We start from the raw sequence: 25,930 nt of genomic DNA, 5'->3' as shown, positions 1-25,930 counted from the left end.
TTCTGGTGACTGCCCTTTGGGTGTGTCATTTTTGGAGGCAGGTGGGTGATGCTCTGGCTGGGTCTGAAGCTGACCATAGGGTGTGCCAGCCTTGGGGCCTCCTGGGAAGGGCACTTCCACAGGCCAAGTTTAGCTGCAGCTTGTGCCCTGTCCAGGGCCACCTGGCATGAGCCACACAGCAATCTGTAGGTGTCCACCACCCACACTGGGCTTGGAGGTGCCTTAAGAGGTAAAGTCATGAACCGAGGTCAGCTGCTGCTAGTGCTGGGCTTGGGGCTACTCACTTACAGGTATGGGACCTGCCAAAGCCAGCTGCTGCTTGTTTGGGTTTTGCGAATCATTGAGGACTTTTGAAGCATGAGCCAAGACAAGTTGCTTGTATGGAAAAGCCACTGGAAGCAGTTTGGGTATGCCCAAAAGTTGGGTGTGGCAGGGTCTCAGGGAATCACCAAGGTGGGGCAAACGAATGGTGTTAGCTAGGTTGATGGAGATTCAATATGGCAGCCGCCTGCATCTATACACTGGTAGAGGGGAGGGCTCGACAAAGAAACAATGGATTTTTCCAGCACTTCTATCTTGGAGAAAGCTTCCCCTCCAGCCCTCATCTTAAAGCCAGACAGCTCATTTCCTCTGTATGCCCCTGGCACCTTCCGATCGTCTACACCAGTGCTGGAGCTCGGAGTGAATGAGTCCATCAGTGAGTAAGTCTGTGCATAGATCCTTTAAGAGGAGTGCCTGGGACTCTAGTCACCCAGCCACAATCTCCATTGGTTTTCACAACCAGAAGTTGTGAGGGCTTCTCTCCCTGGCACTGGAACCCTGGACTGGGGTGCGCAGTGTGGGGTTGCGTCCCCTTGTTCCTCCAGGGGAACCTCTGCAGCTGAGATATCCCTCCTGATTTGTAATGGTCTGTCTGAGTTTGTAGCAATCCCGGGGTAAGTTGTCCGTGACGCTGGGAGCTGGAAGAAGATGTGTGGAGCTGAAGGCAGATTAGACATGTTTTATTCATTGACTTTCTGGGCACAGCCAAGCTTTCTGGGCACAGCCATGTTTTTTGGGCACACCTAGGTTTTCTGGGCACAGCCAGCCTTTTCAGGGTACCACCAGCCTTGTATGATGGCTGGGCTTTATACTGTGCTGAGACAATAGTGGTTCACAGCCAACGTGTTTACATAAGTGTACATAAATAGGGACATCTTCAGGATAGATAGTGCCTGAACAACATGTAACTGGCGGGCTGCTGAGTCAGGTCCACCACAGGGCCAGGGAGGGAGCCTGACTGACTCTATTTTCCCTACATGGTCACGCTCAGGTGTGGGACCAGCCCATTCTGTCTCTCTGCCCTTCCTACCAGTCTTGAGGTGGCTTGTTCTGTATGTTGTTAGTTGTAGAACTTTGGTTCAGCTAGACTTCAGGTGATTCTCAATGGTGGTGGTTCTGTAGTTTAGTTGTAAATTTGATGTGGTCACGAGAGGAGGCAAGGACAGCATTTGCCTACTCTGCCATCTTTATTGGAAAAATCACATCTGAAACCATTTCAATCGAATCAATGACTTGCTGTCTTTTGACAAAGTATATTGGCTCCCCAATATGAAAGAGGAGGATTTAGCTCACTTATAAATATCTGTATTCTCGCTTTCTCAGCAACAGTCCAGTGATTTACAAGTCTCTGACCTCTTCAAGGCATACTGGCTTCTTCCTTATGTATAGTCCCATGCATATTCCTGCTACGTACTCCTTCACTCTCCTTCACTCACATCAATTAGTAACTGATCTCCACCTGCTTTTTGTCTTCACAAATTTTGAGGAAATGTCTTGTTTGCTAATGACTCCTGTGGTAGAATACTAGCTGCCTCTCAGTTCCCTCTTCCTTAATAATAGAACTAACAACTTTAAAGTGAATATGTAGCCACTCAGAATCAAGTTTATAATCTTTATTCTTCCTGCAGGTAGTTGCAGCCCTGTGACTAAGTTTTGGCCAATAGGATATAAGTGAAAGTGTTCTTTTACTAAGAAGCATCCTTAAAGGGAAGGGTGCTTCCTTCTTTATCCCTTCCTTCTTTCTGTTGGCAGTGTTGCTATTAACTGGATATAATTCAAGCATCTATCTTGGACCATAGGTGATCTTGGGACTAGAAACAAGGTTGAGCAAAAAATGAGGCATCTGAGGTCCCCAATACTGAGCTGACCATTTCTGAACTTTTAGAACATAAAAAAGAAGTAAAATTCTATCTTGCTTAAGACATTAATGTTTTAGATGTTTCTGTTATTCAAAGTGAACTTAGTCCTAAGCTTATAGAGCTTCTCTGCCCTTCATTCTCTTTATTGTGTTTTTAATACCTTTTTTATTCCTTTACTATCATTTTAAGGAATCTTAATAGAAAAAAGATTCAACTCATGGGTCTGATCAGGTATCTTGAATCTGATTTCTATATTATTCTTTAAAACAATTATATATTATAAGAACAGCATTAATATGGCAACAATGGAATTCAAATAAAAGAAAAAGAATTACCCTCTCACTATCCCACAACCTTACAAATTCTTTTTCTCTAGCGCCCTTTCCAAGTTTCCAGATTTAATCACAATTTTCTCTCCTTTTCCTATTTATCATCAGCATTTCCATAAGCTATATAGTGCTTCTCATTAATTTTAAATAGCTGTACTCTATTAAGTATATGTATCATAATTAACTTAACCTTTCCTCTATTTCTGTTTATTAGGAAATGAATTCTCAGGAGTGGGATTATTAAATCAAGGATTTGAACATTTCTATGATTATTGAAATGTATTATCAAATTGTAACTCCAAAAGGGTAGAGAATTTCTATGTAATAAAATTCTGTGTAACACACAGCTAGCACACTGCTCTGGAAGACAGATTGAATTCAGATAAATGAATGGGAGGAAAGTTAGATAGAGTTAAAGCTGGAGTAATGATGTTGAGATAAGCATAGTCCATATAATGTTCAGGGATGGACAATAGTTGTAGTGAAGTCTGAGTAGTGAGTAGTGTAAGTGTAGACTCGCATATTGAAATCAAGTTGTGGAAGGTTAGCCTAAGGACTTGGGACTTTATTCTATAGGCAATGGGAAGCCGGACAAAATAACAATGTTATTTTATAATTATAACTATGTTTGGATGAATTGGAGGGTAGGGAGTTGAGAGAGAAAAGATGAGCAGATGAGGAGATAGGGAAATAGGGAGACCACTTTGACATTATTATAGTATCCCAGAGATGTGAAGACTGATGACACATGAAATGGAATGAAAACCTTCCAGGTTAATGGTGGCGTATTAGTTGGTCTTGATATGCCTTCTTTCAACTTCTCTTGAAAATGCCCAAACAAACAAACACACAAAAACATTGTAAAGATACACAAAAAGAATCAAATTGGCAGTGATAGTATAAATTAAAAAATGAAAGTCTATGTGCCAAAATTGTAGGTTCGTTCTCCTAATTGCATCATGATTTTGTGGGACTGAGAAACTCTCAGTGATTATTTTTTGAACCTATAAGTGTCTAAGAATAGAAGAAATACTAACTCACTCCCCCATCGGCTTCATCAGTTGCTCTTACCCAAAGATAGGGGGACTGCACTGGCCAGAAAAGCAAAAAGTCATCTCCCAAATACAGAGGAATGAACCTACTCCATAGAGCCTAATTGGATGGGAAGAAGGGTAGCCAAAGAAAACTTTAGCCATAATTCTAATACTTGCTTTTTTACAGAGACTCATATTTCAATATTGCTCATGTAATTAGAAATATTGGGCAAAACAGAACCCAAAAGTAACTTAGTGCACTTTGCTACATTTTTCACTAACCTTTAACCTTTATCACTTAACCTTCTTTTCCTAGTTTTCTCATCAGGCTTGAGTGGAATACTATTTTCTAACTCACCTTAAATTGTTGTCTTACAGTAATGTCCTGTCCAAGGTTCATGTAGAGACTTCAGGATTTGAAGATATTTTGCCACCAAAACCTCTACTTTGGCTTTTCCTGTCACAGTCACTACCCATTAGGTACCCTGTTTGGGGATTGAGCTAAGTAATGGGGTGTCCTGCCTCAGGTTCTGCTTCTTGTTTCTTCCTTCCTTCCTCTCACCTGACATAACTGAGGAGCTCTTTGTAAACCTATAAGAATATCTCTCCACACAAGCAGCTTCTGAGAGAAAGAGAGCACCTCATAGATGATTCTAGCTACTCCAGCTATTCGTTTCTCACTTAGCATAGAATCACCACTTTAGCAATCAGTAATATGCCTCTGAGAGAACAATTTATAAAATCTTCATTTAGCCAGAAACTCTCTTCTAAGAGTTTAAATGCTATCTTTAAGCTAAAATCCAATATTCAAGCCCAAAACATGATTTAAAAATGGAATTACATAATTTGTCACAATTCACTATAAAAGGAACAAAAGGAAATGGGTTAGGTTCAGATTTGCTCAAAGGAAGAACCTTCTCAAAATATAGATAGATTGTATATTGAAACAGGTTATTAGAAATTGCCTTTCTTGGGGATCTTTAAATATAGAATAGACATTTTTCTTGAGTGAGTTAGCTGCAGACCTGCTTAGAAGCAAGAACTGAAATAAATGCTCTCCTGAGGTCCCCTACGGTTTGTCTAATCTATGATTTCTGACAACCCTTGCCCCCACCCACTGACTTTATTCCAAGATCATCATGGCATAGCAGTGATGTAGAAGTTGATGAGAAGCAGATGATGGTAGTGACATTTGGGATTACTTCACCACAGGAATTGAGAAGAAATGATTACAGGGCTCTGTCAGTCCACCAACTGAGCAGTTAATGTAAGCAGGCGGCATAGCGTAGCAGAATCCTTCAGTTATTTCTAGAATCTTGATGAATCAGTCAATCCATTTTTGAACAAACTAAGGAAAATCATTACCCCACCCCCAAAGAAATACAGTAAAGCTGTGATTCCAATCTGAAAATATTGATCAAAATACAACAAAGTTGTTCTTTTCTTTATATTCCTATGTGATGTCCAACTCTTATTGAAAATCTAATACATAATGACATTTTTAAAAAGTGTTTGGTCTGTGGTGCACATTTATTGGAAATTCTATAGGATACATGTAACTAACGTAAATTCCATAATACAAATCAGTTTCACAAAAAATGTACCTTTCTTCATTCTTCTACAACTTAATCTCTCTCTCTCTCTCTCTCTGTCTCCCTCTCTCTTTTGTCATTCTGCCAAGTGAGAGACTAAATCTTAGTCAGTCGAGGGTTCCCACTGTTCTTTTCCTCTGAGATCTGAGGACTTACATAGTACGAAGCATCAGGGTGAGGATGGCTAGTGTCTCGTCTTTGTTCCTCAGCTCATGCTGGCATCTGCTGAAATGTACCCCATCCTCTCTGATTTCTCTGTCTTTGGCCCAGGTGGCTATTCTGTTGTCTCTCCTTCTGACTGCATAGCTTCTCTGGACACACTCTTTCCCTATTTTCATGCTCTCTCACCATTCCTAGACTGCAGATCACTAGATGGGGTGTCTAAGCTCCTGCCCCAAGTCTATGTTACTCTCAGGTGTGTGGAAAGCATTTTGCTTCTCTCTACACCGCACTGAAGCCTGAGGGATGCTTTGAGGCTGCCTCTGTCCCACCTGCCAAGGCACAGATATTGCTCCAGTGCCCTCACCATGCTGGGTGAGGAGGACTCTGATATCTTGAAACCTCCCTGGGCTCTTTCTGGGAGGCATCACAGTTTTCCTCTACCCCTGATTCCTTATACCAGATGGGATGAATTGGGGAAGGACTGTGAACTCTTAGGAACCCACTAGTGTCTAGACCTTCTTTCCTTCTGATTTTCTCTCTTTGTCTTCCAGTCTTATTTAGTCTCAGAGGTGACACCTACAGAGCTTCCAAATTGTCCATGTTTGGAGAGTGTAGGGTTTGGGCTTCTCATACACAAAAAGCTTTTCTGCTGTAACAGCGCTTCCCCAACGTAATTGATGCTTTGTAGTATAGTTTTAAATAGGGTGTGAAGGAACTACCAGGAATGAGAAACGTATCTGTTAATATATCAAAGTATGGTGATATGGTGCCATTATATAAATATACTGCTATAAAATAAATTTAATGTCAAGACGCAATGAGAGCTGGAAGGTTTCCGTCCCAGGTGAGAGGCAGAGCATTTCTCGCGCTCTCTCTCTCTCTCTCTCTCTCTCTCTCTCTCTCTCTCTCTCTCAATCTTTCTCTTTCTCTTCCCCTTTGCCCCCACCCCCACCCCTGCTATGCGTAAAAGCCAACCAGCTCTTTCTTGTGGTTCAGCTCAATTTCAGTTCTCAGTGCACTCTCAGGCAGGTATCTATTTCTACATCAGTTGAGGTCTACTTCTTCTGCATCTTGAAAACCCCTCCAGAGAAAAGGAGAGTATATTTCTCTGCTACTCAGGGTTTGAGTTAGAGCCTAAACTTCCTCAGTCTTGGGAGGGGGGTGTCTCTCAGTGGTTGCATGATGGCTGCCTACATACCCTTAGATTGGAAAACTGGGAAGCAAAAGTAGAAATAAATGAATCCCCCCTACCTTGGAAATCACTTTTTTCAACAGATTGTGTTAGCACTTGAGATCATTGCCTTAACTACTAAAATTGATTAAATTAGCAGCTCTGTATTTTGCCAAGATTTTTATAGGCTTTCCCTCCACTTCTCGACAAATTAAAACCTGGCTTGGAGAGGAGTGTAGTAGACTGGAGACATTTCTCCTCCTGTCACTGGGTGCTGGTGTAGCAAGCTTTTGACAGTTTTTAAAAAGAAAAACTTAATTCTTGATTACTACTCCTTATGGTATCTTAGATCAGGACTGCAATATGGGTGAGTAGGAGGAAAACTGATCTAACACTGATGAGTTTAATAAACATTTGTAATGTGGAGTTTTAAATCATTGATTCACAGAAGGCTGTTATAAGAAATTGAATTATTTTGTTATTTCAAAGGTAGTGTAGATCTTTAGTAATATGTTAATGAATCGAATAAAATAGTCCACGATATAAGTGTCAGACCTAGTGCAAACTAAGAGATTTAAAACATTTATTTATTTATTTATTTTAAAGTTTGTTAGGGTGACAATTGTTAGTAAAATTACATAGATTTCAGGTGGACAATTCTGTATTACATCATCTATAAATCCCATTGTGTGTTCACCACCCAGACTCAGTTCTTCCATCACCATGTATTTGATCCCCCTTACCCTCATCTCCCACCCCCCAGCCCCCTTACCCTCTGGTAACCTCTAAACCATGAGTTTTTGTTGAGATTTAAAACATTTTTAAATTGTCATAAAATATTATAACCGCTAGCAGTCATATTGATTGTCCAAAAAGACACCACTCTCCAAATCTAGAAAAAATATAATGTTCAACTTAAATAATGCAAAAGGGACGGGGTAAAATGATGAAGAAATATATTTTATGATGTTCAAAGTAATATGTCGACTTCCAATTCAAATGAAACACATATTTTTTACTAAACCTGGTACTCACATCGACTTTCAAAGTATGCATTTTTGATTGTGTTATAATTGGAAGTGAAAATAGGACACAAAAGTATACATATTCTTTATATATAGGGTGATCACAGCAGTGTTTTTCCTTTAAAAAATGTTCATAACTAAAAGCCCCAGAGGAGATGCACTGAAGAATTACTAATGGTTATATTTTGGATGGTGCTATAAACATGATTTTTTTATTTCTTTCTTGTTTTTGACATTTTCAAAATCTTCTATAATGAGGATGTATTTCGTTTATATTGACCAAATGAATTAAAAACTCTGCTTTTAAAAGTAAGCATTTATTTCCTACACTCACCATGTTTATTAAGTACAATATTTTCTTTCATTTTTTTTGTGTGTGTTTCTTACTTGAGTTTCTTTTTTTTATTTTTTCTTAGTTTCAGATGTACAAAACAACATGATGATTAGACATTTACACCCCTCTCAAAGTGATACCCCCAACAAGTCTACTACCCATCTGACAGCATACATAGCTATTTCAATACCATTGATTAGATTCACCATGCTATACTTTACATCCCATGACTTTATATACATATATATACATATACATACATATATATATAAACACACACATACACACTCATGTATATTTTTTAAATTATATTTGACATTCAATATTATTTTATATTACTTTCGGGTGTACAGCACAGTGGTTAGGCAATGTTTTCTTTTTTTATGCTCCTCATGATTATTTGTGAAAGTGGTATGAGCAAGAACTAAATGCTAAAATGGATGCTGAGATGTATCAGTGTGCTTTATACAGTGTTACCGAGAAGCAGGTATCAGAACAAAGATCAAACACACTTTGGTCTTCAAAGTAATAAAGACACTGAATACTCATAATTTCAGTTTAACTCTCCTCCCTCTGTGACTAGATTGTTTTACCTTTGAACTGCCCACTGGAGAGATCCAGGTGTGGAAATAACTCAGATCTTTCTACGGATGGCAACTGCTTGCCTTAACCACATTTCATTTTACCTAATGATTTCAATGTAAGAGTGGCATGATGTAAAGAGGTAGGGAATTTAAGGTTCTAAAATAAGGTAAAGCAAAATAGTTCAAAGGCTGTGGAGTTGCCTGATGATTGCTGAGGTTTCTGCAGATTTTATCTGTGGACCCAGTGAATTTTATTGATGAGAAAGGCAGTAGAATCTGAACAGCTAAGATCAAAAAGAGAAGATGTCCTTGATCATCTATTTGACTGAAACTAATAGTCACAATTTACTTGAGCATGTTATAGGTGCTAAACTTGTCCAAAATAAGTCTTTCTCATATACTTTTAATGTAGCTGTTGGAATTGATTTGTACAAAAGTTTGTTGAAGAGCCTTTAGGAAAACAGGTCTGCATTTGCCTGGTTTACCTCCATAGTGGAGTGTAAAAGAAAAATGTCAGGTGTGAAATCATGAATCCTATAAATGTTGCAAAGATTCAGGAATTAGTTACTTTCAAGTAGATTATAATTAACATGTTTATAACAATTACTGTTTCTTCAGACTCTACTCTGCCCTAGCTCTGTACTCTAAGAAAAATCACTATTTTATTAAACTTGTATCGAGAGCTTCAGGAGTAATCCATAGTGCCATATCTCAAAGACCATCTTTAAAATTTTGTAAATGAATTGTTAAATTGAATCTCCAAAAATTGTTTCAATGTTTCCCTATCTGAGAGGGCATCTTAGGTCATCATTCAAGATGTTAAGTTAATGAAAGACCCAATGTATACAACAAGGTGTAGAGTAGAAATCACAAAAATCTAGGTTTCTAGGACAGAAAGAGCCTTGATGGGTGCCCCACCTGAGAGTGTTCAAAATATGTATAGCTCTGAAACCTGCCCCAAAAGACTCCCAAATTTACTAAAACCTTTGTGTCTGTCAGAGTCCATGTGCTAAGACTAATTGACCAGGGCAGCTAGGAGGGAGAAGATGAGCTGAAATATTGACTGAACAGAAGCTTTGTAGGCCTAGAACATGGTTAGGGGTGGACAATGACCCTTAAGATCTGATAAGTCAGAAGTGGGCAGGACAGGTGCAGCTAGAACAAAGCCTACCTCTAAGCAAACCTAGATAAGTAAATCAGGCCCAGGTAGGTGCAAGGGTGGAACCAAAAGATAAGAAATGGTAGAGTTGAGCTGGACGATGAGTCTGCCTGTAAGAAGGATTCTAAGAGCAGAGACCTGCTAACCAGAATTGGGTAGAGAGTTGGGATGGATAAACAAGGATAAAGTCAGAATCAGTTCCTCCTCTATAAAAGGGTGATAATAATAAAACCTACTGCAAGAGATTTTTTAAAAAAATATATTTATTGGGGTGACAATTGTTAATGAAATTACATAATTTCAGGTGTACAATTTTGTATTACATCATCTATAAATCCCATTGTGTGTTCACCACCCAGAGTCAGTTCTCCTTCCATCACCATATATTTGTGCAAGAGATTTTTGAAAAAATTAAATGAGGTAATGCCTGGAGGTTGGGTGGGGGCAGACTAGGTAACCAAAAATGGATCCAGAACAAGAAGAAGCATAGAAGAAGTAAGCAGGGAACTGGAGTGGTGCCCAGGATTCTTTGAATGGTTTTTATGTGTCCAAATTTTCTAATCAGTGCTCTTTCTCTTTTCTAGAATCTCAAAGCCTTCTGAGACTGGACCCCTTCCTGATACACCTTCCAACTAACACCAACTCTATAGCAGTATGATTTTATTACCGCAGCTAAGGTAAGGTTCTACATAACAAAGCTATTTCTGCAGCCCCAAAATAATGCATATCCATGGCAATTTCGTGTCATCTGTTCAGCATTAATTCCCCATAGGGGAATAGTCTGGTAGGCAAATGCTTCATCTCATACCTGAGCATAGACTCTCAAAGCCAAAGGGACAGTAAAAGACAAAATAGTTCATCAAGATAGCGGAACCAACCAAGGTATCAATTTGTTGTCTATTGCTGCACGACAAATTACTCCAAAATTTAGCAACTTAGAACAGTTATGACCTCACACAGTTTGAGAGGGTCAGGAATCCTGGAGCATCTTAATTGAGTGGCTCCAACTAAGGATCTCTATGAGGTTGCAGTGACACTGTCAGCTAGGGATGCTATCAGCTTACGGTATGACTGAGTCTAGATGTTCAGTCCTATGGCGATTGGCAAGAAACTTTCAGTTCAGCATGTGACTTCTTCGTAGGCCTACTTAGTCCATGACAGCTGACTTCCCCCAGAGCAAGTGACACAAGAAAAAGAGAGTGGTGCCACACATTGCTTTTTATGACCTTGTCTCTAAGTCATACATCAGCATACGGCCTAATTCTATTCATTGTAAGTCATTAGGTCCAGCCCACAATCCAGAAGGGGCTGACACCAAGGCATGAATACCAGGAGGTATGGATTTTGGGGGTCATCTTGGAGGCTAGCTACCACAGTTCCCTACAAGATGTCATCTAATTTTTGCATTAGCACCTCCCGAGATGAGTAGCTAGTTTGAGAGGCAGCTCAATACATTTTTAAAGAGCAGTATGGTTTAACTTATACTTAGTTAATATCTCTGATAACTTTCACACATCAGTTCTAATTCAATCCCAAAATGTTTTACCACAAGACACTCAATGATTTGGAGACATGCTACCCTTCCAGTCATCAGAGGGACAAGCAATTCAAATTCCTTCGACTATGTTTTGTGCGATAAGGGTTACAGTCTGGTTTTCATTCTGCTGGCTTGCTTGTGGGCATGGTTTCCCTTTTCAAGTGTATGGACAGAAGTAGCCCAGTACTTTGTTGCAGGGCAGAAAGAAATGGAGGAGACAGAGTCCTAACTTGAGCTGAAAACTATTCACATAGATTGCTTTTTGCCTAGTTTTATCACATGATTGATTCTTATCAAGTTTGCAGTTAATTGAAACTCCTAAATCTGTTGCACTTGTAGTGTTATTGAGCTACGTATTCCTCTTCTTGAACCCATGCAGCTGATTTTGGACTCAAATTCAGGATTTTATATTTATCCCTGTTAGATGGTTTCGTCTTCTCCTTTACTTGTTTAACCATTTAAATGACTTACATGTATACCTCTCAAATTTTCTGATGACACAAAATGTTGATAACAAGTTATTGGCAAGCTGCTTTCCTCAACTCTGAGATGTCAATGATTATCAGATGCACCACTGAATTCACAATGGTTTTTCAGGGAAAAATAATACTGAATTATCCAAATAAATTAAGAGATGCATCATGCTTTCAGAAGTAATTACAGTGTGAAAAAAAGGACATATTAGAATTAGACGTGATATGATGGAAATGAAGAGTTGGGCAGCATTCAAAAACATTTTACCAGACTAGAAAAATTGGACCAGGGCCAAGAACATAACCCCACTAAAAGTAATTTTATTTATTTAATCATTCCTTTTTTCATTCAAATGTTCAGGGAACATCTGCTATGTGTCAGAGATGGTTGTGCAGCAAAGATGAATAAGATGGACTCTACCCTCTGGAGCTCAGAGTTTACATGAAAAAAAAAGTTGAGTTCATACATTATACTCGTAGTTTAAACTTCTTTTGAACACAGTATTGAATCATCTTCTATGTGGTTTAAGCCTTCAGGCAAGACTTTACCTTATATTTGGCTAAATCCTTTTTGCCAAATATGATGGCTCTGAGAATATGAGCTTAACAACGTTATTTTTGTGGTACACCTTCTTGAGGCCTTGGTTTTCTAAATAAACCATAAAATGAAGGGGTCATTATATGCAGATAGGCCTCAGAGGCATTGCAGGTTCAGTTCCAGACCACCATAATAAAGCAAGAATCTCAATAAACTGAGTTGGAATCTTTTTCCTGGTGGAGAGTCTTGCCTTCAATTTGTAAATAAATAAATAAATAAATAAATAAATAAATAAATAAATAAATAAATAAATAAATGAAAATGCAACAATGGTGAAGCATAATAAAGCGAAGTGCAATAAAATGAAGTATGACTATGTATATAGATGGATAGATGGATAAATAGATACTAGGAGATAAAACAGAAATTGCTTCTGCATTTTCCAGAAAAGACAAACTCATGATCAGACTTCTGTATTAGAAAGCAGAGAGAAGTTCTTAGGGAAGAAAGGATTGGGTATCATCCTATGAAATAACATATATATATGTATGTATATATATATGTATATATTGGTTTGTGCCCCCCTTCCTAACACACGGCTCCTAAAACCCTTGTAAATAGGGGTGCTAGGAGAATCTTTTGTTCTGACATTTAGTCTTTGACCCCAGTTCCTGGCACAGAGCTCCTAAGCCCTTGTAATTTCTTAAGTAATAAGAGCACTAGGAGCACCTTTTGTTCTAATATTTCAGCTTTACTCCTGGTTCCTGACACAGGACTCTTAAATCCCTTGGAATTTCCTGGGTGATAGGAGTGTCTTTTGTTCTAATGAGGCAACTCTGGGTGAGCTCCTGGACGGCTTCTGGGTGGTGGCTAGTCATTAGAAAGATGAAGCCATGATTAGAAGCTTGGAATTTTCAGCCCCAACTCCCCTTCTCCAGAGAGGGGAGAGGAGCTGGAAATGGAGTTATTAATTGATTATACCTATGGGATGAAGACTCCATAAAAATAGCAGTAGTATGGGATTTGGAGAGCTTCCATGTTGGGAAACACATTCATGCACCAGAAGGGTGGTGCACCCCAACTCCACAGGGACAGAAGCTACTGTGCTCAGGACCCTCCCAGACTTCTCCCTATGTATCTCTTCATCTGGCTGTTCATCTCTGTCTTTTATCATATTCTTCGTTATATAATAAACATGTAAACACAAGTGTTTCCCTGAGTTTCTGAGCCATTCTAGCAAATTATCGAACTCAAGAAGGGGTCACGAGAACCCCTATTTATAGCCTGTCTGTCAAAACAGCAGGTGACAACCTGGGACTTCTGATTGGCATCTGAAGTGGGGGTTGGAGGGCAGTCTTGTCGGACTGGGCCCTTAACTCATGAGAGCTGACGCGAAGTGCAGGCAGATAGTGTCAGAATTGAACTGAATATGGGACACTCAGCTGATGTCACAGAGAATTGCTTTATGAGTGTTTACCCACATACTTAGTGACTGGTAATGTCAGACGTGGAGTGTCAGAAGTGAAGTGAAGAGAAACACACAGGAGGAAGAGTGAGTTTTTCCTACTCACATGCACAGACTATTATCACTCATTTTATTAGGTTGTGAACAGAGGGCTGAGACCTAACTTTTCCTAAATGTCCTAAGCATTGGGAATTTTCTAAGTTCTTGGTATCTATCATCTATCTATCTATCTATCTATCGATCGATCGATCGATCATCTATCTATCTATCTATCTATCTATCTATCGATCGATCGATCGATCTATCTATCTATCTATCTATCTATCATCTATCTACAGCTTTATTGAAATATAATTCGCATACTATACATTTCACCCACATAAAGTGTACAACTCAGTGGTTTTTAAGTACATTCATAGATTTGTACAACCATCACCACAATCAATTTTAGAACATTTTCTTACCCCAAAAAGAAACCTCATGCCCATTTAACCCAGTAAGCACTCTTTATTTACTCCAACCGCTCCAGCAGCCCTAAACAACCACTAATCTACTTTCTGTCTCTATAGATTTACCTACTCTGCACATTTCATATAAATGGAATCATGTGGTCTTTTATGACTGACTTTCTTCGCTTAGCACAATGTTTTTAGTGTTCATCCATGTTGTAACTTGTATCAATTCTTCATTCTTTTTTATTGTCAAATAATATTCCTTGTATGAATATACACATTTTATTTGTCCATTGATGCACATTTGAGTTGTTTCCACTTTTTGGTTGTTATGAATAATGCTGTTATAAACATACATGTACAAGATGATTTTTTTCCAGGACATATGTTTTCATCTGTCTTGGGTGGAATTGCTGGGTTATATGGTAACTCTGTATTTAATGTTTTTATGAACTGCCAGAGTGTTTTGAAGTGTGTACCATTTTACATTCCCACCAGTAGCATATAGGGTTTTAATTTTTCCACATCCTCATCAACACTCGTCATTATCTGTTCTTTTTTTTTTTTTACTCACATCCTCATGGGTGGTCTCTCATTGTGGTTTTGATTTGCATTTCCCTAATAACCAGTGTTGAATATCTCTACATTATGAGTATGACTGTATAATGTTGAGCATCATTTCATTTGCTCTTGGCTATTTATATATCTTTGGAGAAATGTCTATTCATATCTTTTGTCCATTTTTAATTGGGTCATTGGTCTCTTTATTACTGAATTGTAAGAGTTTTAAAAATATATTCTGCATGCCAGTCCATTATTAGATATATGATTTGCAAATATTTTCTTCCATTCTGTGGGCTGTCCTTTCTCTTGATGATGTCCTTTGAAGTATAAAAGTTTTTCATTTTTGTGAAATCCAATTTACCTGTTTTTTTCTTTTGTCAGTTGTTCTTATTGGTATAATATCTATGAAGGAATTGCCTAACCCAAAATCACAAAGATTTATTCCTATATTTTCTTCTAAGAGTTTTATAGTTTTAGCACTTACATGTAGTTCTACAGTCCATCTGAGTGGATTTGTGTGTGTGGTGTGAGGAAGGGGTCCAACTTCATTCTTTTTCATGTTGATATATAGTTGTTCCAGCACCGTTTGTTGAAAGACTTATTTATCTTTCTTGGGTAAATATTAATAATATCTAAAATTCATTGAGCACTAAGTATGTGCTAAGTACTGTTCCAAGGCTTTTTTATGTATGTTACCTTATTTCACCCTTACACAATTGTAAGGGACTTTATCTCCCTATCAGGGAATGATTGAGGAGAGAAGTGTGGAGAGAAGAAGGAAGCTGAATGTTAATTGCCTCTCAGTGGCAGAAAGAAGAACTAGAAGGAGCTAACCTCAGCTCTTTTATCTTTCCCCTTGCTTTTAATACCAATGGCAGTGAGTGGACTCCCTGATATGGATGGCATAATGTTAAGGGAAAAGCAAAAGCAAGAACAGGGTATCTTACTAAAATCCTGCTGCTATCAGTTTTGCTGCTATCAAGAAGAATGGTATTATAACCAGAAAAAGGTGACAAGATGGTTGAGGCAAGCAAAGCTCTTGATAGGGTGACAATGCTTAGAGAATACTGTACTAATCTCATTGAGTTTAAAGCTCTTGGCCCACAGGCATTATAGTTAAGAATGAAAGATTTTACATATGAGATAACTCAGTTGCCATCATTTAAATTGAAATGTGGACAACAGAAGTGTTGGAAGACTGAAGACTTGCTGGTTTTTAAAATAAATTAGGGGCTCAATTCTGCCAGTCCTAGAAGTGAGCTTGGTAGCCAGTGCAGACAAAATCTTAGAATGGATGGTTTGTCATTATTTAGGAAGAGAAGGTGTGAGCAGTAGGAGATGGCATGGATTCACCATCCAAACGGACATCAACTTGTTAGTAATCTTCTCTCTGTATATGTACTAATAACATTTAGTAGTTAACATCAGCTCTCCATAAGTTATATTTTCAGGTTGAAAAACAATATTCAAAGGCACAGCATTGGCATTAATAATTTAGAGAATTAGTAATTTTTTTCTAACAATGATTTGGCACTTTAAATTTGAATAAGGTATAGAAAAAGATTCTATTTCTGTGTGTAATTGCATTCTCTTGTTGACTTAATTAATTAGATCTGTTCCATTTACATAAGAGCATAAATATTTAAAAATAAAACCCAATTTAATGAGTGAGCAAACTTATTAAGATGTAATTACTTTTCTAAGTTCTCTGTTTTAAAAGTCATAATTAGAATGTGGATCATAAACTCTTCTCTGTGGAGCCTTTAGGGAGATTTAGCTTATCTTTCTGTCATTTTATTTGGTTTAAAGCTAAACATGTATTAATATGGAATGCAAGGTTTATAATTGGAGTCATTTCATATTGATAAAGCAAAGTTTCATTAAAAACATATGTAGAATTACTATATAAGATGGGCAAATGGGGAAGAAAAGCACCCCTAGCGGAAGGAATTTCTGATTAGGCTTCATAAACCTCACACATAAACAATTGTATATATTATTTATGAAAATAAAGTATGGATAGTGTGGATATAAGTAAAGTAGTACAAAAGTGTGCATAGAAGTAATATAACCTTGCTTTAGGATAGTGATTATCTGTGGGGAGAGAAAAAAAGAGAATGAAGAGGTTAGGGCTTTGGTTGTACCTGGTAATATTTCACTTCTAAGAAGAGTATGAAGCAGGGTGGGTTTCTCTCATATTTTCTTTATGTTTGAAATATTTCATTAATTGAAAATTTGAAAACAAAGAGGAAAATAAGCAGCTTAATTTTCTGATTGCCTTTCTAAAGGATTCAAGTGTTTATCTCCTGTTGATTTGAGAACATAGTCAAATAAGGGTTAAAAGGTACTTAGGGAGTTTATAATGTTAGCATATAATAATAATAACAACAGCTGTAGTTTGTTAAGCACATACAGTGTGCCAGGCACTATGCAAGGTGCTTTAAATACGCCTCTCTACTGCTCTGACAAGAACTGTGTGAAAAAGGTGTTTCCTTCATTCCCATTTAACAGATGGCAAGGTGAGCTGTAGTTCCAATAATCCATTACTGGTGATAAAATATGCGAAGTGAAAACTCAGACTTTCAAATGTCAAGTTTAATATCCCAAAGATAATTTCTCATGTAATAGCTTTCTTTTTCCCAAGAGTTATTTTTACATTTTAATATGTTTACTTAAGAAAAATCAGAAAATGTGGACAGGGAAAAAGAAGATAAGAATTGTCTGTAATTTCACTACCATCCGGAGAAAATTACTGCTAGCATTTTGATAGGTGCTCTTTCATATGTTTTCCATGGATAAATTTGTATGAACTTCCAAATGCTTTGAGGAAGAACTATGTCAAAAATTTCTCTATTAGTATTGCTTATGGCGCATAATATAGAATAAGTTAAAATTTTGGCTTTTATTCCATACATGCCAGTGTCTTTTTAAAAGCAGAGTTTTAAACTGAAAAAAATTTCGTTAAAAACTATACAACATACCATGTTTCCCCCAAAATAAGACCTAGCCAGACCATCAGCTCTAATGTGTCTTTTGGAGCAAAAATTAATATAAGATCCTGTATTGTATTATATTATATTACATTACATTACATTACATTACATTACATTACATTACATTACATTACATTACATTATATTATATTATATTATATTATATTATATTATATTATATTATATTATATTATATTATAAGACCGGGTCTTATAGTAAAATAAGACCCGGTCTTATATTAATTTTTGCTCCAAAAGAAGCATTAGAGCTGATTGTCTGGCTAGGTCTTATTTTCAGGGAAACACGGTATATGAAAAAAAATTTTATAGGCTACCTTTTTAAAAATCCTGGCAGTTATTACATTGATATATCTAAAACAATTACTATATTCTATTTGCCAATAAATTGTAGACTCAATAAGGAGTATATTACCTGTTGTGCATAGTTTATTTCAAAGGACAGGTGGACCATATGACTTTACTTATATGTGGGATATAAAACTGAAAGCAACAAAGGAAAAAAAAACAAAAGAAACAAAAACTCATGGACACAGACAACAGTTTAATGGTTACCAGAGGGTAAGGGGAGGGATGGTAGAAGAGGGTCAAAGGGGTCAAATGGAAGGGGTGATGGAAGGAGAACTGACTCTGGGTGATGAGCACACAATGTGATATATAGATGATGTATTATAGAAATGCACACTTGAACCCAATGTAATCTTACTAACCATTGTCACCCCCGATAAATTTAATTTTAAAAAAAGGAAAATGGCTATATAGAATATGAAAACCAATATTTCTAAATTTTAAAAAAAGAAAGCAAAAATTAAATTAAGAAAAGGTAGAATTTATATATTGCTTTCAAAAATCCATATAGATATTTTATATTTTCCCAAATATTTTTTCTTAATTCAAGAAATGTGACATACAGTTTATCATGACATCTTTCTGCTCTTCTTCATTCCTGGAGAATATCCCCATGATAAATGAAATATTCTTTAACAAATCTATGTTAGGTACCCTCACACACAGATATTAATCTTCATCAATTACATAAATCCAAAATAACAGTGCAAATTTAGACCACCCAGATATTATTTGTGTTACATGTCATGGACAGGAAACAGATTTCTTTTTTTTTTTTTTTTTACCGTGGTAAAATACATATAACATAAAATTTGCTGTTTTAACTATTTTTAAGTGTGTAGTACAGAGGCATGAAATGCATTGATATTGTTGTACAATATCACCACCATCCATCTCCAGAATTCTTTTCCCTTTGCAAAACTGTAACTCTAAACCCCAAGGGGTTTAGGAGGAAAATCCATTTCCTCCTCCCATCAGCCTCTGGCAACGACTATACTATTTTCTGACTCTGTAATTTGACTGCTCTAAGTACTTCATATAAGTGGAATCATACAATATTTGTCTTTTTGTGACTGGCATATTTCACTTTGCATATTGTCCTCAATGTTCATCCATGTTGTAGCATATCAGAATTTCCTTCCTTTTTAGGGCTGAATTTTATACTATTATATGAATATAGCATGTTTTGCTTACCAATTCATCCATTGATGGGCACTTGGGTTGCTTTTACATGTTAGTTATTGTGAGTAGTTGCTATGAACATGGGTATACAGATACCTCTTCGAGACCCTTTTGGTTATATACCCAGAAATTGAATTGCTAGATCACACGGTAATTCTGTTTTTAAGTTTTTGAAGAACCTGCATACCATTTTTCATAGCAGCTGTACCATTCCCACCAACAGTGCAAAGGGTTTCAATTTCTCTTATCTTCACCAACAACATTTATTTATTTATTTTTAGTAGCCATCCTAATAGGTATGAGATGGTATCTCAGGTATCTCATTGTAGTTTTGATTTGTATTTCCCTAATGGTTAGTGATGTTGAGCATTTTTTCATGTACTTATTGGTTATTTGTATATCTTCTTTGGAGAAATGTCTACTTAAGTGCTTTGCCCATTTTTTGTTTTTGTTGTTTGAGGAATTCTCTATGTATTCTGGATGTTAATCCTTTAACAGACATGATTTACAAATATTTTCTCCCATTCTATGAGGTGCCCATTTAGTTTCTTCAAAATTTTTAATTTCATGAAGTCCAGTTTGTTTATTTTTTCTTTGTTGTGTGTGCCTTTAGTGTGATATCCAAGAAACCACTGCCAAATCAAATGTTGTGAAGATTTTGCCCTATGTTTTCTTCTAAGTGTTTTATAGTTTGAGGTCTTATGTTTAGATTATGGACCCATTTTAAGTTAATTTTTGTGTGTGATGTTAGGTAAGAGTATAGCTTCATTCTTTTGCATGTGGATATCCAGTTGTTCTATCCATTATTGAAAATGGGATACTGAAGACTCCAACTATTATTGTAGAACTGTCTATTTCTTACTTCAATTCTGTTAATTTTTGCTTGATATATTTTGATGGTCTGTTATTAGGTGCACAAATGTTTATAATTGTTATGTCTTCTTGCTGTATTGAATCTTCTGTTAATACATAATGTCCTTCTTTGTCTCTTCTAACCTTTTTGTTTGTTTGTTTGTTTTTTGGGTTAAAGTCTATTTTGTCTGACATTACTATAGCCATTATACTATTGCATGGAATATCCTTTTCCCTCCTTCCACTTTCAATCTATTTATGTCTTTGGGCCTAAGGTGAGACTTGTAAACAGCATATAGTTGGACCATGTGTTTTTATCCATTCTGCTAACTTGTATTTTGACTGGAGAATTTAACCCATTGACATTTAAAGTAATCACCAACAAGGAGGGACTTACTTCTGTCATTTTGCTATTTGTTATCTATATGCCTTATAACTTTTCTGACCCTCATTCTTTCATTTTTTTGTGCTTAGTCTGATTTTGATTTTTGTAGGGAAACATTTAAATTTCTTTATCATTTCCTTTTGTGTGTATTCTTTAGCTATTTTCTTTGTGGTTACCATGAGGATTGCATTTTACATCCTAAAACTGTAATTATAACACTCTAGTTTGAATTTATACTAGCTTAACTTTAATAACATACAAAAACAATGTTTCTTTAACGGCTCCATCCCTACCTCTTTCAGTTGTTGATGTCATAAAATTGCATTGTGATACATTGTGTGTTCAAGAACATAAACTAATAATATCTTAATGTATTAGTCTCTTAAATTGGGTAGAAAACAAAAAATGGAGTTACACACCATTGTTTCAACAATACCAGTTTAATAATTGCCCATGTATTTACCTTTACTGAGATCTTTATTTCTTCATACAGCTTCAAGTGACTGTTTAGTGTTCTTTTGTTTCAACCTGTAGGACTCCTTTTAATATTTCTTGCAGGCAAGTCAGGTAGTCACAAATTCCCTCAGCTTTTGTTTGTTTGGGACTGTCTTAATTTCTCCCTCACTTTTGAAGGACAGTTTTGCCAAATCTAGGATTCTTTGTTGACAGTTTTTTTTTTCTTTTGGCACTTTGAATACGTCAGCCCACTGCCTTCTGGCCTCCAAATTTTCTGATGAGAAATTTGCTGATTATCTTATTGAGGATCCCTTGTATGTGATGAGTTGCTTCTTTCTCGCTGCTTTCAAAATTCTCTCTTTGGCTTTGAACAGTTTGATTATAATGTATCTCGGTGTGGGTCTTCTTGAGTTCATCTTGGAGTTCATGGAGCTTCTTGGATGTTTATATTCATATATTTCATGAAATTTGAGAAGTTTTTAGGCATTATTTCTTCAAAGAGTCTCTCTGCCTCTTCATCTCTCTCTCCTCCTTCTAGGACTCCCACAATATGTATTTTGAGCTACTTGATGGTATCCTGCAGTTCCCTTAGTCTCTGTTCACTTCATTTTTTTTCTTTCTGTTTCTCAGACTTGAGAATTTTCATTATCCTATCTATCTTTAAGTTCTCTGAGTCTTTCTTCTACCTGCTCAAATATACCTTTGAATCACTCTAGTGAACTTTTTATTTCAATTATTGTACTTTGCAGCTCCAGAATTTTTTTGGGGGGGGAGGTGGTTCTTTTTAAGTTCCTATCTGTTGATATTTCCATTTTCATACATAATTTTCTTGATTTTCTCCACATCTTCCTTTAGTTCATTGAGCATCTTCAAATCCTTGTTTCAAAGTCTTTGTCTAGTAGCTTCACCATCAGGTCTTTTTTAGGGACAATTTCTGTTTTGTTGGGGGATGTTTTCCTTTGAGTGGATCACATTTTTCTGTTTCTGTATATGCCATGTGGTTTTTTGTTGTTGAAAACTGTACATTGAATCTAATACTCTAATAATTAGAATCTAGAAATATGGTAACTCTGGGAATCAGATTTTACTACTTCCCCATGGTTATTTTCCTTCTTCTGTAGGCTATCTCTGTGCCAAGGATTAGCCTGAGGTATAAACTTAAGGTCTTTTCAGGTCTTTTCTGAGCCTGTGCCTTCCCATGAGCATACACGGTGACTTTCTAATTTCTTCTGTATGTGTCGTTGCTTTTGAATACCCTAGTCTTCAATGTCTGGCTTCCAAAAAGGTTAAAATAGGAAAACAAAGTGTGGGGATGGGGAAGGCACTGGCCATATAAATCCTCTGGAAATCAAATCACTTCAACCAGAGGGGAAGGGCATTGTAACAATCAAAGGAGAGTGTGCAACAACAATGGGCACAGCCTCTTTTCTGCACCTCTGTGATCAGAAGCAACAACCAGTGATCAGAGCAAAGATCCCTGATATCTGGAGGACAGGGTCCTTTATGCCCACTCTGGCTTCTACTAACTTAATGCAAGCTCCTCTAGGAATACATGCATAGCTTCCTGCAGTGGGGCTGCGGTGTGGGGGATGAGTAGCTACTACCGTAATAAGAGCTGAAATTAACCCAATTAACCATAATTTACCATCCACCTTTCCTCTGGAAGTTGTAAGCATTTAATAGACTCCAGAATGCTGAAATCACATCAGGCAGATTCTGCCAGTACAGTTGTTATCTAGATGAGGAGACAGATTTCTGATGCTTCCTACTTTGCCATCTTCTCAGAATCAATCCTCTTTTGCTGTTATTATTATTATTATTATTTTGAGCTACTGACTGCTTAATATTTACCAGGCACTGTTCTAAGCATCAGGTCTCAGCAGTTTATTGTAATTTTTTCTCATTTAACTGAACATGTACTTTTATATCTAATTTTGTTCTTCTGACTTTGCATTCCTTTTCTTAAAGAGGTTCCCCAACATTTTATAGATTTCAGGCTACACAAAGCTTGAATCTGCCCTTGCTTTGCCATCAAGAAAGCGACCTGCTTTCATTCAAAATGACCACTAAGGTGTCTAATCTTCGATGTGGCCCCTATCTGACTTCTGTTTTTGCTTCTTGAACACATTATCGTCCCTATTCTATTCTTTGCCAATGGGAAAGTGTTACAACAAGATCTGGAAGGCAAGCTCACCAAAACCCAAGTGATGTTTTCTATGTTGATGAGAGCAAATTTCTAGGTTTGCCAGATTTAGCAAATACAAATACAGGATTCCAAGTTAAATTAGCACTTCAGGTAAATGAAACATGGGACATACTGATACTAAAATATTTATCTGAAATTCAAATTTAAATAGCAATCTGTATTTTATCTGTCAACTCTATGAATTTGTCAAAAATTGATCTTTCTAGCACAAGGATTAAATTTTGGTTATCTTCTGTAGAACTAGAACAGTTCCAGATCAATGGTAGTGGTGTTGAGTACTACCAGTGGTTCTTCTTAACCTTTTCTGGGAAATAAAAACCTAATGCAACTTATGGATCCTCTTCCCAGAAAAATGCACAAACACAAAACACTTTGCACACGATTTCAGAGCCCCACTGACCAATTTATAAACTGTCCTTTCCCATCCTCCCCTCAACTCAGACCCCTTTTGTAGAATTCATTGTTTGTATAATGTTTTATGGTTTACAAAGTACATTCATCTTTACAACAGTCTAATAAAACTAGCCCATTTTATAGATAAAGAATAACAGAGTTGGGGTCAGAAACATTACATACCCAGTAATTATGATTAAAACTCAAATTCAGTTCTTCCCATTTCAACTCATGGTCTCTTTTCACCATGTCACCCTGCCTCAAGTCTTTTTTCTTATAATGTTCTGGTTTCTACCAGCATTTTTGTGTGGAAGTCAGTGGAAGAGTGAAAAGAACATTCAGATGAGGCATCCTGGGTACTAGTCTTAGTTTCTTCACTAAGAATCTATTATTACTTGGGCTAAGACACTTCACCTCTGTGGGCCTTGGCTTACCAGTCTGTGCAGTGAGGGAGTTGAACAGCATCCTCTGAGAAGCACTAGTAATCTATGATTCTGAAGTGCCCCTTCCGTGGTCCCAGTTTTCCTAGTAGGACATCATGAAACCTGCTTTTGTGACCTTCACAGAGAATATAGATGTAATCGTAGGAATTTGAGGTTGAAAAGGCTTAGGAGTTAGGGAGGTATGAAGTTGCTCTACTGGGGCGGAGGGAGAGGGATGTTCCAGGACATATAGTATAAAGAGTTCTACCTGTACCTCGCCAGGGCAGGAGGGGAGTCTAAAGGCACAGAAGAGTGGGATGAATCCCCCTGTGCAGACCCTGGGTTTGCAGTGGGAATAAAGCATTGCTGTAGTCTAATCCCAAGCTTTGCTTTTACCATCACCTTTTGGCTGAGTTTGGGGGAAACAGAGCCTGATGCTGGGAGACCCCACTCAGACCACCAGTCCTACTCAGCAGTCCTTGGCTACTTTCCTGAAGCAAAGGGCTTAGAGCCACCAATACCTAGAGGCCCATCCGAACCACATCAGGATTTAAAGGGCAGCTCAGCAGAAGAGGATCTTCGATTCTACTTCCTGGTACCTAAAAGAATGACTCACTAAATTCCTGTGCCAATGGCTGTATTCTCTTCTTACATTGGTCCACTAGATGTAGATATTCTAAAGCCACACATGCCTGAGCCTAATAAACATCCAGTACCTCATGGGAATCCTAACTAATAATCTTAAGTCAAGATAATATGTTAAGAAATATCTTGGCAGTTATCTCAGAGGGTTTGCCAATTTGGGGAAGTTTCTAAGAAATGTTTACAAACGAAATGGTTATGCCTAATCAGGATGGTAGTGAAATGGGCAGATGCAAGGAGAAGCCATTCCAGAGAGAAAACAGCATGTGCAAGAAATCAGAGATCTTGGTATGGTGAATCTGGGGAGAAGTGGGAGCATTTCTTTTTTCCTTTTCCTCCTCCCTGATTTCATCCCCACAGATAGCCAGAAATCAGTTCCTCTCTGATGCCTTTCCCATCCCATTTGTCTTCCAGGGAAAGATTGAGACATGAAAGTATCCCAGACAGACTAACAATTTGGTGCCTCCTCAAAACAATACCCTCAAAATACTTATTCAACATTTTAGGTGGGGTTATGGAGAAACCATTATTTTTCCTGTTATGTTAATAAAAGAAGTTCAACCACTCTCACTGACTGAAGTAGAGTCAATGTTCTGGGAAAAAGAAATCTCAGTTTTCTGTAATTCTTGTTCTCATATCTATTTTCTTTTGCAATTTACTGAATCAGACTACTTGGGAGACATACCAAAGAATTTAAAATTTAGGCTTTGTTCAACCGTTTGAAATTCATTCCAGAAAAAACAGCTTGGCTCTATGCATGATTTGATTTCAGAATTTCAGTTGACTTCATCTGCAGCTGCTCATGGCAAAACTAATCAACAGACAGGTCAACTCTAGAGAGGAGGTTTTTGGATTTTTGTTCTTTTAAATTTCCACATGAAAGCTTTGTCTTTTTGGTGGAAGCAAAAACCAAGTTATGATCAGCAGGAAGATAAGGAGTTTTGTATAGACATCTGAGTTAATCAGCACATTTTTGGTTTTCATGGCCTCCCATATGTATTGGTGCCTGGGACAGGTACCTGGCCTTCTCATTCCTTAATACAGCTTTGTTCCTCAAATCAACAGAACTGTGTGCTCCCTCTGGCCTGTCACAGCCCTCTACCTTGACTTGATTAGAGATAAGATTGTAATTGTTTTTGTGTCTTTGTCCTCTACTTAACTGTGAGCTTGCTTGGTCAGAGACCATAATGTCTTCATGATGCCCAGTGGGTCCTCAATAAATGAATGAATCAATGTCATGGGCAGCTAGGAAAGATCGACAGACACAGGGCTACATGTGGACCATCAGTGAAGGATCTGAAGTCTCACTGGGCAGAGCCTTCTAAACCATGGTCAGAAACCCTGAGCAATCTGAAGTTGCCAAAAATTTAAAGAATTGAGTCACACATTGGCTGTTTGTGTTTTTTTTTTAATCTTTTTTTTAAACAATTTTTTT

The 25,930-nt window shown here is 37.3% G+C and overlaps 1 protein-coding gene across 1 annotated transcript in view; it reads left to right on the top strand.

Moving 5' to 3' along the window:
* The window catches only part of RPS6KB1 (ribosomal protein S6 kinase B1), a 120,700-nt gene extending 110,457 nt beyond the window's left edge, over nt 1–10,243 (top strand). The window contains exon 16 of the mRNA XM_081028988.1: nt 10,155–10,243. Coding sequence (XP_080885114.1) covers nt 10,155–10,228 — 74 coding nt within the window. The 3' untranslated portion in view covers nt 10,229–10,243. The remainder of the gene's footprint in view (nt 1–10,154) is intronic.
* The last annotated feature ends 15,687 nt before the right edge of the window (nt 10,244–25,930 follow it).

The sequence above is a fragment of the Rhinolophus hipposideros genome, assembly GCF_964194185.1.
Source record: "Rhinolophus hipposideros genome assembly, chromosome: 20".
NCBI classification, from domain to species: Eukaryota; Metazoa; Chordata; class Mammalia; order Chiroptera; family Rhinolophidae; genus Rhinolophus; species Rhinolophus hipposideros.
Note: the sequence above shows the minus strand (reverse complement) of the source record. Positions and strands in the feature narration are given on the sequence as shown.